General features: G+C 46.2%; 1 protein-coding gene across 1 annotated transcript; it reads right to left on the reverse strand.

Annotated features, from left to right (window-relative positions):
• Window positions 1-2,432: 2,432 nt before the first annotated feature.
• Window positions 2,433-8,335, reverse strand: LOC135820060 (collagen alpha-2(XI) chain-like). The gene is made up of 2 exons (XM_065333364.1): window positions 7,253-8,335; window positions 2,433-2,498 (listed from the first exon to the last, which is right to left on the reverse strand). The coding sequence occupies exons 1-2, from the start codon at window positions 8,333-8,335 to the stop codon at window positions 2,433-2,435; spliced, it is 1,149 nt and encodes a 382-aa protein (XP_065189436.1).
• Window positions 8,336-13,589: the final 5,254 nt, after the last annotated feature.

The raw sequence follows: 13,589 nt of genomic DNA on the forward strand, positions 1-13,589 counted from the left end.
TTTTGTTCGGGTTTGGAATCTTTCGACTATGATATCAGATTGAGATGTGAATGCCTTTCTTCTATTGAAAGGTCGATGAGACGGAGGATTTTTCTAGCTTTCTGCTCATATAATTCTTACTCTCATAGTACTTGATTTTCATATATTTTCAGGGGTGGAAATACGTAAGGCACACGGACCATGGATGCGCACATCATGGAGTGTGCATTGACGTCACAGTGGATTGTAGGATGCATCATGTACCACACAAACACACACACACACATGCACATAATATACATACACTGTGCAATGACATCACAGCGAACTGCACGATCGGTGGATGCTATACATATACGGAATTCCGTGGTCTCTTCTCATACAGAGATGGTAGAGAGGAATTCAAAAGGAATCTTGGAAAGAGGACTCAACTGTCAATAGAGCGATATTCCCCGCTCGGAGCACGAATATTCCCCGGGTCTTGCGACAGAGTAAATAAGGGAGATGTTAGTGCTGATCACGCTCTATTTGGGATAGTACATGGGATAAATGGATTATACCATTCGTACTCTGTGCATACCGTACCCATTATATTTTCAATCGTGCTGACGCACTCATGAAAATATCTAGCGGTGTACCCCTCGTACCAAGAGTACATGTACTCTTGCTCGTACTCGTGGGATAATCGATACATGTCTTAGTGCTGATCGCGCTCTATTTGGAATAGTACATGGGATAACTGGATTATACCATTCGTACTCTGTACATACCGTATCCCTTATATTTTTCGTCGTGCTAACGCACTCGTGAAAGTGTCCAGCAGTATACCCCTCATACTCATGCGATAATTCTCATGAACGCCATCAGCTTGTACATAGCACTCAATCATTTATTTTTTATTTTTCAATATGAATGACATTGTGAATCATGACCGAAGACTGTTCACATCCTTCTTTGTGAGCCAGGTATTGAATTTATTATCTGTGTAGCCTTTCCATTGCACAAGACGTTGATCCTTGTTGTATTTTAACACCTTGTCGAATCTCAAACCGGTCTCTCTGGCGTGTTGCAGTTCTGCTTCGTAAAACGATCCGATGATGTGTTCTCCCATCAGATCACGAATCCTGTAGGTGTGTGGTGATGTTGATAGGATTTCATCCACCTCGAATACTTCCTCCGTCCAGTTCGCAGTGTAGCCCTTCTCGAAATGACGCTTAGATACGGTTAGGCGCACCTCGTCACCCACTTTGAACTTGGGTTTTGACTGCAGGGGGTCTTGTTGATCTGCATCTTTTGGTATTCTACCGTTCGATGCTTCGTGAGGTGTCATCCCAATGCTTCTATGCTTTGACTGGTTGTAGCGGTCTAGTAGATGAGGTAGGACATTGAGGTACGTGTTCGTGGATTTCTCTGTAAAGTGACGCCACATTCTTGCCTTCAACGTTCTATTGAAGCGCTCGACCACCACCGCTTTACCCTCGTTATGGGTGCTGTACATGATGACGTTGTGTTGTGATAACCATCGTTTCATGGGGGCATTGTAGAATTCCTTGCCTTCGTCTACCCAGAGTTTTAGCGGTGTCCTTCCGGATGTACTGACAATCTTATCGAACGCATCTCTCACGGCGGTACCCGTCTTCGATTTCAAAGGCATTGCCCAGGCATAGCGGCTGTATAAGTCGATGACTGTTAGCAGGAATTTGATGTTCTTATTGCTTCGGGCAAACCGTTGCATATCCACGAGATCTGCACTCCATATATGGTCAATTGCTCTGCTCTTCACCTTGCGTCTTTTGAAATGCACTCGTCTGGGCTTGTGCAATTCGTTAGCCAGTTTCGTATGGAACTGTGCGGGTTCTGTCTTCTTCTTCCGTCTTCCATCCTGAATTGCCTTTTGCACTTTGTTGTCCCAAAAGGCTCCAGCACCTTCCAGGGCACCTGAACTGAGAACCAGTTGATCGTTTTCCAGCTTTTCGTCATCATCAAAGACTCTTCGGAAAATTCGAAGTGCTTCATCCAGACCATATTTGGAAAATAGCTTTCCCATCAATATGGCATACCATCCACATACTGCTGTGCTTCTGTCTTGAACGGCTTGGGTGTTGGTGATGATCTTACAGTCTGCGTAGGCTTCTTTAAAGAAATCGCACAGTGCAGGTTCAGTGTAATCTTGCTCCATAGTGTATAGACTGCGTCCGAAACTGTCAAAAACCAGGATCACGTTTTGCTCGCGACACACGGTCAACCAATGATGTCCGCCTTCCGTTGCATCGTACACCGGTAGAACGTTGTCGGTGTTGACGATACAAAAGTCTCCATTGTTCAAGGGTGGCAAGAGGTCGTAACTCGTGCAGCCCACGAACCCTCCGACACCATTCAATCTTCCTTTGATATCGGCACTGCTGAGAGGATAGTCCATTCTTGATCATAGCCTGAAAATATTTGGCACGTGATCACATGGAGCGTCCGCTCAGGATATCCTTGATGATACGAGTGATCCTGCTTTTGTCCTTCAGCACCTGTTGAATGAATGATGCATCGTCCACCATCACCTTTTGTGCTCTGATCATGAAATGCTCGGGATGGATCAATTTTGCTTCTGTTGTTCTACCATAGGTGGAAGTCATATCGTTGAGATCTTGAAACTTGAGCTGTGATCCCGGTATAGCTATCACAAGGGTGGTTAGTTCCTGAATCTTTCGTTCTGATCGAAGGAACCCATCGACGTGTTTGTTGATTCCCATGGCACCTGCTATGGCTGCAAACGGGTACCTGGACATGTAGATGCGATTCGTCTCGTTGACCAGAGTAGTGTAGTCGTTCATCGTCTGCGTCTTCAGGGCATCCGCAGCCGCTTCCACCCGACTCCTGAACCTCAGTCGATCTTCATCGTAGAGTTGCAGCAGTTGTGATCGGCTTGTGAAATAGTTGCTCTTCAAAAAGGTTACCGGTATATTTGTATGCCGGAGGAAACTGTCCAGGATTTGCAGGATCCATCGGTCAAATTCATGATCTTGTAGTAGATTGAAAGGCACCGATGTTAAAGGTGCCTTTCTCTTCTTCCTGACATCTGAAACGGAATCGCGAACTTGATCGGTAGTGGAATCATAGTTGAGTATGTTGGATGCAATCACATTTCTCACAGACGGGTAACTGATGTGATCGGGATTGTTTTTGAAGTGGGTGTCATATAGACGCTTTACTCGCGGATCGGCTTGCAGTTCCAACAGGGTGGAGGTGCTCAAACTGTGATCTGGTACTTGGGAAAGAACTTTCTTAACGCTTTTCAAGTATGCATTGTAGTTATTACCTCCTTTTTGCCGCATGAGTGGTGGTATACCGAGAACTTCCCACGAATTTGCTCTCTTCTTAATGATGTGTTGAGGATGTTTCGTCATAAACTGCAAGGTTTGCAACCTTTTACGCTTGGGTATCGAGAAGGATCCCTTTCTGAGTCCCACTCTTTGTATACTACTCGGTAGCCCATTTGAGAATTTCACCGTAAGATGCTCCATTCTTATTCATGATTGGAATTTTTTTTCAATGTTGCGGCTAACTTTTCGGCTAACTTTTCGGCTAACTTTTCGGCTAACTTTTCGGCTAACTTTTCGGCTAACTTTTCGGCTAACTTTTCGGCTAACTTTTCGGCTAACTTTTCGGTTAACTCTTCGACTAATATCGTACACACACACACACACACACATCAACGAGGTTTTTATTCAAAAGTCACCTTTAATGCAGTGTCTTCGCAATACGTGTAGTACTGATTAGAAGAGCAATCAATGGTTAGGATAGGTCTGCGACACACCGCCAATAACTTCTCATACAATCTAAAGATAATGGATGACTTCGTGCACAGACCACCAAACAGAGTATTGAGATAACGCTTGATATTGCTTTTATCAGTGAAGCGAAATAGATACATAAAGTTTGCATTGATCTTCATGTCTTTAATGTTATCAAAGCTCTGAGAGAGAAAGAACACGTTCAACTTATGATGATGACTGTACATGGTGAAGAACTTGTAGAGACACTCTCTTTGACTGCCGTGCTTCAAACCCATCACTCTGATGTCATCAATGATCACATAGGTGTTAGGCTGGAGATCCATGTCTTCGATACACTCGGGCATGGTGCTGTAATGCTTGAAGGATTTGAGGCTTGGGAGACGATACTGATCGGCCGGCGTGTTGGAGATGACAACTATACGCTCAGGTTGCACGCGTTTCAGGAGCTTGATGAGAAAGTAGGATTTACCCATGTTGCTCTGTCCCAGAAACAATACGTTTTGACCCCAGGATTTCAGAGCAGGAATGATTTCCGTGAACCAATCCTTAGACTCGAACTGAAGACCAGGAATGTGCAGCCCGTGTCGAGCAGTGGCCGTGGTCGGAACATCGTCGTTCCTTACGGGACTAGTCTTTTTCTTCCTCCCGATTTCCTGTCCAAGGAGCGAGATAAAGTCCATGATCAGATGTTGTAGGATGGACCGATGTGAGCGGAACTCATAGAAGACGGTCCTGCACTGTTAATGTTCTGTCGAATTTTTTGAGCAAATGGAGTTTCAGGACGGGTTAGGGATCTACGAGGTGCAGACAGGAACGATGAAGCTTCGTCGAGGGCACGATGTCCTAGTTTTTTGAACAAGGCCCTTCCTTGTTTCTTTATTCCTCGTGCCCTGCGGCCTTTGGAGCGAACTTGACGAGCTGGCTTCTTGGTTTTTCGAGATGCTCGTTGACGAATCTTCTTCGGTGCATGCCGACGACGACGACTTTTAGTGCGCTTCATGGCACCTGCTGAGCTTCCCTTCCTTACTCCTCTGCCGAATATTTTATCCATTACGTTGTCACCCAGTGATGCCATGGTACCCATGGCCAAGGGAGCAGCCAGATTCGTCAGGAGTGGTATGGCCTTGGCGGCTAATCCTGGTGGAATGGCTAGACCTCCTCGGTGCATGGCAGGGTTGTAAGCTGTTTTCATTTGCGCTTCCACAATGTCTCCGGACTCTCCTCTCCCCAAAAGCATGGGAAGAAGTGTCATTCCTGCCATGGCAGCCAGGGGTCCAAGTCCACCGCGTTGCATTGCATCTTGTTTTGTCGTGGGTTCCGCCATCTGCTTTTCCATCTCATCCGGTCCAGCACCGATTAGGTTTTTCCAGAAGCTCTTTTTCCAGAAGAATCCACCGTGTTGTCGACTCGATGTTTTCAAATCACCACCGTAGACACGATGTCTGGTCTCCAGGTCACCACCTTCCATGATGCCCTTTTACTACTAGGTCGGAATTAATTCATACAACTTCGGCTTTGATACCTTCATCTTTGCTCATGGTGTACAAGTACTTGTCCATGCAGAGAAGGTTGACTTTGATCGAGGCGCCATTTTCGCTAGGTCTCCTCACGGGGGCGTTTGTCACGTCGCTAAATTGATAGTCGATGGACAGATTTCCTCTCGATCTTGGATTGTCTGTGGTCCGATCCAGATTCAAGTTGATAGGCACCATAAAGTAGTGATTGCAGTAATCTGCAGCGGTGATGGGGATTTGCGTTCCATACGTCTTGCCGAAAAAGTCTTGAACCAGATTGTAGCCACGCAGGTAGGAGGATTTGTTGTAATCGTAGAAGTATTGCCCTTCAGTATTACGACTCACATCCCACTGGAACTTGAGCGGGTTGTCAAAGAGCGTCTGGTCGTTGACAGTGACACGAAGTTGACTGAGATTTGCATGAATCATGGCCAGTCTGTTCGAAGAATGCGATGCTTGACCTCCAGCCAATGCTGGCTGTGTACCATGAGTCAAATCTGTGAAGAACAGGATCATCCTGCGTGGAATGTCCGCATTGTGAAGCAGTTCCAGTGTACCAGCATCATCTGAAATGCTCTTTTGTATGAGACGAGGGCACCACGTGTGGAAATAGAGTTGTTTGGGAAGGCGTACACGATCGGTGAGATTGGGTTCCATGCGATAGGTAGTGTACACAAAGTCCAATTGGAGTAGATCGATCTCAATATCACCGACGCTCAGAGCACTGTTGGCACCACCGCCTTGATCGCTAAGCATGATGTATCTGGAAAGCTCGGATTGTGGCAGATCAAAGCGAAGCTTCACCTGTGTACCCGGGGGTAACCAAGCATCGTCCTGATTGAAAAACGGTAGGAAGGGTCTCAGCTTGTACTGAAACCGTCCAACAGCTGCACGAAGTGCATTTTCCTGAACCGTGTTGGAGAAGCCTTCGTTGGTGACAAGCTCGACGGTGGGTGCACGCTTGGGTGTGAAATTAGCGGCGAAATCCGGTGCTTGTGCTGCATTAGCGTTTGCAGCGTTTGTTTCGAAGGCATAGCCATGCTTACGCTTCACACCAAGTTGATAGGGCGTTAAATCCACACCTCTCAATGCTCTTTGCGGATCCAGTTTCTGTAGACCGTAGAGATCCGAGTCCACGTACTGAAGGCGTTCGCTGCTGCTTTCCATTAGACTGAGGATGTGCTGAACCATTTGCATGTCGGCAACTTTACTCGATTGCGTGACCTCTGTTCCGTTGATCTCCACTCGAATGTTCTTGAACCACGAAAAGGCTGGTGACGTGGTGCACACCCATCGCGTGTAGTCTCCAGGCTGGTTATTGAGATTGTTTTTGACACTATAGCGCATTTTCACGATGAAATAGCTCTCCCCCAGAGCAATGAAATTCGGCGACGAGATGTCTAGTTCATTGTTCAGGGATGGTGGTGATCGATCTGCTGTGGAAAAGAGTCGTACTCCGCGTCTACCCTCAAGCAACGAGAGTTTCTTCTCCGTCCTGTCGAGGATGTTCTTCGTAACTTATGACACGTAACTTATGACACACTTTGTACCCAAGAGATCCGTCATGCTCGACACAGGTTTATCCAAAGCCGCCGATAATTGGCTGACTACAGACGAAACGGGTATGTTGAATGATGAATGGCCGGGACGCGTGAAGTAGTTGCCACTTATGTGGGTGGCAGTGAACAACACGTACAAACTATCCAAGCTGAAATTTCCGACAGTATCGATATCGAATGCCTTCAATGACATGTTTCTAGGGTCAGGTGCGTCCACTTGAATTACTTGGAACATTGTAAAAGACATGTTGTCGTGAAACAGATTGACGAATCGTTCTCTAATGGAAACTTGGCTGGGTTGTGTAATGTTGAGGTAGAAGTGATCGTCTCGGAACATGTCGATGCTGTTCACGTTGATTCTCTTGTCCTTCATGTCAACGATATTTCCCCCTCTGTATCTGTTTCTGCTCACCCTGGTGACGGATTCAAATCTGCTAGGATGAGAGTATATGTAGAGGTAGACGTTTCTCCGAATGAGAGGTAGTAGATGAAACGGATCGGATAGGTTCTGATTTGATTGCGGACCCACGGGACCTCTGGCTCCTGGAGGACCTATGGGGCCGACGATTCCTTGGGGGCCCACGGGACCTCTGTTTCCTGGAGGACCGGTTGCACCGATGGTTCCTTGGGGACCGACGGGACCTGTGGTTCCTTGATCACCTTGAACACCACGTTCACCTTGTGAGCCGTCTTGTCCATCTTCTCCTCTAGGCCCAATCTCACCTTCAGGACCAAATAATCCACGTTCTCCACGTGGTCCAACTTTACCTCTGGGACCTTCTGGACCAGGTATTCCTTGATCGCCTTTTTGACCGCGTTCACCACCTTGTCCATCGCCTCCTCTAGGTCCAGTCTCACCTTCAGGACCGATCAATCCACGTTCCCCACGTGGACCAGCTTCACCTCTTGGTCCACGAAGCCGACCGAAAGCCATCCATTTCGAGCTGATTTTCTTGTACACGATCAGCGTGGCTGCATCGAGGTAGAAGTCACCATTTCTCCCTACAGAGTTCAGCGGCATGCCACCTCCACTAAGCCATCCCAATCCCCGATCACCACGAGGACCTTTCATCTTGCGCACAGCGTCGATGTCGTGTTGCAATCTCGATGAGGATTGACGGATTTCATTCTTGACCCAACCGGCAGGGACAGCACATGTCAAAGAGCTATCGTCGTACGCCAAATTACAGATTGAATGTTCGTTCATGTCGAGGTTAGCATCCATGGACACGGATCCGTCTGTTCTAACGTGCAGCTCATCAGTTGCTATGGCTTGATCTGTGTAGCGCGTAGATCTGTTTTCCACATCTTCCACTTTGCTCTCATCGGCTTTCTCCTCTTTCAGTTTCTCCACATCATGAACCAAGGTGTTTTCGGTGTCTTCGTTCCCCACAACCGATTGCATCTCGATAATGTCATTCCGCATGCTTTGCATGTGTTTGAGGGAGGCCTCATCACCATCACTCCTATGGAAATGCGTAGCCCAGTACGCCATCTTCACACACACACACACACACACACACTGTACTAATTATGAAAGGAAATATTTTCTTTCTCAAATAAATCTTTATGATGCTCATAAGAACAGGTAAACAACAGGTAATGCACAACAAACAAGAGCCACAGTCATCGTGTTGATGAGTCGACCGTTCATCCTCCTCCTCGATTGTTCATGAATGTGTTTCATGAGGAAATCTCGTGCTAACAACACCTTCGCACGATCGCCTTTCCGTGCCAGCATGTCCAACAGAGTGACTGAATATGCCAAGGTCATCTCCAGGGCAACGACGTCGTTTGACGCATGACTCCATAAACCTTCCATGATGCCGCATATGCAACTTTCAAGTCGTTCAGCTTGTTCACGATCACCATCGCCAACAGTAAAGCTCGCAGCATACCTGAGAATGTCAGGTCTCTTCATAGCGACATGTTTAGCAGATGTCCACACGTGAAACAATGTCGAATCACGAACGAACAAATGGTCAATGGCAAAGGCATGACGAGTCTCCGAGCATTCACCTTCATCCTTTGCGTATGTTGCAAGAACATGGTCAGCAACTCGTACTAGCAGATGACACACCTGACATTCGTGAGTCTTGTGATCAGCCGATCCGTTAAGACTCTTTGCAACGTGAAACCATCTCTCGTAAAGGGAATTCATTTCCTAGAATGCGAAGACACGAGGCAACTGATCAATACTGTATCGGGTGAAGGAATGACTCGACTGCATGTCAAGCATGCATATTTATACAAGTCAGAATGGGGTGGGTTGAAAATGCAAAGTTGTCAACCAATCACCATCAAGCCCGCCAAAAACAGATGATGTAACCTTGACATGATTGATCTTGTCATGAATGACGCATTCATTGATGGTGTTCACATGAGATCACCCTGGTTCATCTTTCCCAATTCCATTCTTTTCACATCCTGCAACCCATTCTCCACTAGTAGTAGCAGTGGGGATACTAGAGTCCGAAGAGGCAAGGCAGCACTCTTCCGTGGACGTACTACTCGACACAACACCACCCATACTTGTTCTTTAGAAGTTTTTTTTTTTTTTAATTTGTATCATGAGGTATTGACGTAGAAAGTAGTATAGGATAGTATAGGATAGAATAAGAATGAATGATCAGCTGTATGATAAAGAAGGCAGTTCATTAAAGACTTCTTGGAAGGTCTCTACCAGCTGATCGTCTTGTTGGACGACGACACTGCATAATGATGTGAAGCTCTCAGTCAGCTGTTTCAGCTCCGTGATAGAAAGTGCCATGTGTGCGTCCAGAGCACGATGAAAACATCTGGGTTCCACGTTGATGCAGATGATTGGAGCAACAGCAAGACGTACCTTCATCACTTGCTCGTCAGTGTCGAGGGAGACTGCCCCGGGGTAGATGAATACATCTTGTTCCACATCCAGTTCAAACGAGCTGGTCGGGACTAGCTTGTTTTCACCGTTGATGTACACCCGACATTGACCGTCGGACGAACGTGATGTATAGAAGTTGGTTATGATCTTCTCCACACGTCCACTTCGGAGAGTGTCACGGAGCGATGGACAAGTCTTGATCAAGTTCGTAATGATGAACTCAGTGGACTCGTTCAGTTCGATGTAAACTTGTCCTTGAGCATCTTTGCGAGCTGTTGCCGTACTACCACAGGCTGGCAGAGCTCCCGAAGGGAAGTACATCTTATATCCAGGCTTGTAGAAGGATTTACCAGATAACTTGTAGGGCAGCTGCATGTCCTCCTGAAAACCATCCACCACAATCTCTTTGTGGAGCTTGGTAGGGGCAGGTGATGCATAGCGACGCTTAGCCGGTACTGGCTTCGAAGAGAGCACAACTCGAGGAGGGTCAGCAGGAAGAGCGGAATTCTTCTTCATCCTTCGCTCGTATAGGGAAGCCATCTTCTAGGAAGTGAAGTCAGGACAACTCGTCAGCACTGTATTCGATGAACGAATGACTCAACTGCAGACAATCATTCGTATTTAAACGAGCCAGAGAGGTATGTGGATTGAAATGATAAGATATGTGTCAACCAATCAAGCCCGCCAAAAACATTTCACCAATCAGCATCAAGCCCGCCAAAAACATTTGACCAATCAGCATCGTGCCCGCCAAAATCATATCTCATTATAAAGATTCCTTACATGATACCGCCACCTTGGTGAATTGATACAGTATGGAAAGAAGATCACAGTCAAACGTGTGCATGTTCTGGATCACGTGATCAAGTGAATAGATTTCCCAGCAATAAGCATCAATTAATGATGTCATAAGAGATATATCAGATTGAGATAAAAGCAGCAAATTCGAACGCAACGTGGACAATTGCAATGAAGACACCATCCTAGTCGACTCCATGAGATGCAGTACGTATAGGAGTGGAAAATGCTGAGGAAGAGGTTTCATGATTCGACTGAACCTCAACCAGGCTACATTGCTATGAGGTAAGTAGGAATACAGTTTACGTAATGCATCCACATTCGTATCGTATACTATACAGGATAATGCTATAGCATAATTTATACTCTTGTACAAACAGGACTTCTTCATGGCACGTATCTGCTCTCGAAGAGGGTGTACACGAAGCTGATCGGATAAGAGTTCAGTTTTCGAAAGAAAATGCAAAAGATGACGATCCACACCACATAACCGCTCATGCGCAGCGTAAGGCTTCTTCATCAAACTACATCTCTGATGCACATCAACTTCAGGTAAGTAAACCACATCCATGACAAGTCCACAAGAAGAACATACGTATCTTCCTTCATGAACAACATGATTAAGATGATGACACTGCTTTTCCTTCCCTTCTTGCTCTTCTTCTTCTTCTCCTCCTTCTTGTTCTTCTTCTTCTTCTTGTTCTTCTTCTTCTTCACGAAGTCTCTTTTCACGTACATAGGCACGTAAGATCTCTAATTCAGAATCCATCTTCACCCCACACCATCATCTTCATAGTGAAACATTATCCATCAATATATCTACTTTTATACCCACTCCTATCCGGGGATAATAGCAAAATACTCCTGAAAAAATAAATAAAAAATGAACAGAATAAAGATTAACAATGATGATAAGTGTGCCTTATTCAACCCAAAGGTCAAAGGTCAAACCCTGGGGGAGTCCCGGGGTCAGACCAAGCACGACCGACACAGTGTGCCTTATTTGGCCCAAAGGTCAAAGCAATAGAAGAAAGGCATTCACATCTCAATCTGATATCATAGTCGAAAGATTCCAAACCCGAACAAAAAAAAGACTCACCATGACGGGGGCGTCTTTCCGCTTTCGAAACACATCGTGTTCTCCAAGGTCGTCACCTCCCCGTGGCGTGACCCCTTGGTCTTGTTTGAGACGTCTAGACGTAGCCTTGTTTACAAAGGTCATCGCGGCGTGAACTTTGACCTCGAGGTGAAGTAGTCTCAACCTGCAGTTTCATTATCGACTCCTTCTTGCAGTGTGAAGAAGCTAAAATGGCGTGGACATTTTCTGAGACGTGCAGAGCAGAGAAATGGTATTTATTTTCATGCGATAATGAAGAGTTCTCAATCCGTCGCCTCAGTGCTAGCAAGACAACCAGGGATCTTGACCCGATGATAGCACATCCCAGAAGATTCGATATGTCACCACTCACTGCTGCTGAGTATATTATCTGCAGGGTCACCAGCCTGATCTTGAATGTGAAGAATAGGAAACAGCACCTTCCTAAAATCGTCATCGGTGGTGTGGAGGACTACGGAACTATTAGTGAGACTGATGATGGTGTCATACTGCGAAGGTGGACTGATGGTAGACACTCATTCTACAAGCTTAGTGACATGCGTGACGAACCGTGCTCTCAACACATCATCGACCTCTTCGCTGATGCAACCTATTTGGATTCCAGCGACGTAATGCAACTTGTCAAGGAGGTGAACGAAAAATGAAGTCTCTCGAGTTGATCGTGTGCGTGTACGACGTAGTACCAAGGCCGTTCAACTCCGTGCCGTTGCAACAAGAGTAACGCGGATTCGTGTGCGAGTTGGTACGATCGACATCGGCGACGATGGATTCATCTCCAAATTACCCGAGTCGACTGTTGACACGATGGCGGTGCAAAGGAGGTCGTCGACTGACAGTTCCATTGCTGACTGGGTGGAACCATTGGTGCACATCAGAGCGTCCGACAACTCCACCTCGTACTGCGTGTCACGGAAGAGATCATGGGTGAATCCATCCTCACACGTATTCGAAGAGTAAACTTTGTGGTCTCTCATCCAATACCAGCTTGATGAAATCAGGACAACAAGAACTGAATTGTACTACCTTTCTCCTCCACTCCATTGCGATATTCACTGTTCGTTCCATTATTCTTTGTAATGACATGTATCGTATCTATCAAGAACTGACCTTTCTGACGTGTGTGCGAGCAGGACCATTTTTGAAAAATTGCATGGGGAGGTGGGGTAGGTCACGGAAAAAACTTCATGATACACACCATATTCAACATTCTACTTTTTATACCCACTCCCATCCGGGGCAAGGTGGCCCAAAAAAGTGAGATTCAAACCCACATGTGCACAACACATATTTTCAATAATACCCCATTTTTTGGGGTCAGGGCACCCCCTGGCACATATTTTTATCCGCAAAAAAAACCGGGCCAAAAATAATTTTCACCGCAAAAATGGGGTACTATTAGTACCCCATTTTCAATAATACCCCATTTTTTGGGACCCGGGCGCCCCCTGTCCCAGAACCCGCTCGTCCCTTCCTACTATCAAGGGCATGGAAATTTAGAACGGCATACAAATGGAAATTTGGAACGGCATACAAATGGAAATTTGGAACGGCATACAAATGGAAATTTGGAACGGCATACGAATGGAAATTTGGAACGGCATACGAATGGAAATTTGGAACGGCATACAAATGGAAATTTGGAACGGCATACAAATGGAAATTTGGAACGGCATACAAATGGAAATTTGGAACGGCATACAAATGGAAATTTGGAACGGCATACAAATACCATGTACACATACAGTAAAGCCTGTCAAGGCGACCACTCGGAAAAGCCGGCCACCTGTCCTAGAAGACCACTGAAACCAGGATTAAGGGATGCTATTTCCAGTCAAATGACCCTTGATAAGGAGACCACCTGGTAACAGAGACCGCATTTTGAAGGTCTCTGGAGCTGTCGTCTTAGACAGGTTTCACTGTATCCACTCATGAGGACATGCACACACGCGCGCGCGCGCACACACACAC

Source organism: Sycon ciliatum, chromosome 6, assembly GCF_964019385.1.
Source record: "Sycon ciliatum chromosome 6, ocSycCili1.1, whole genome shotgun sequence".
Lineage (NCBI taxonomy): Eukaryota > Metazoa > Porifera > Calcarea > Leucosolenida > Sycettidae > Sycon > Sycon ciliatum.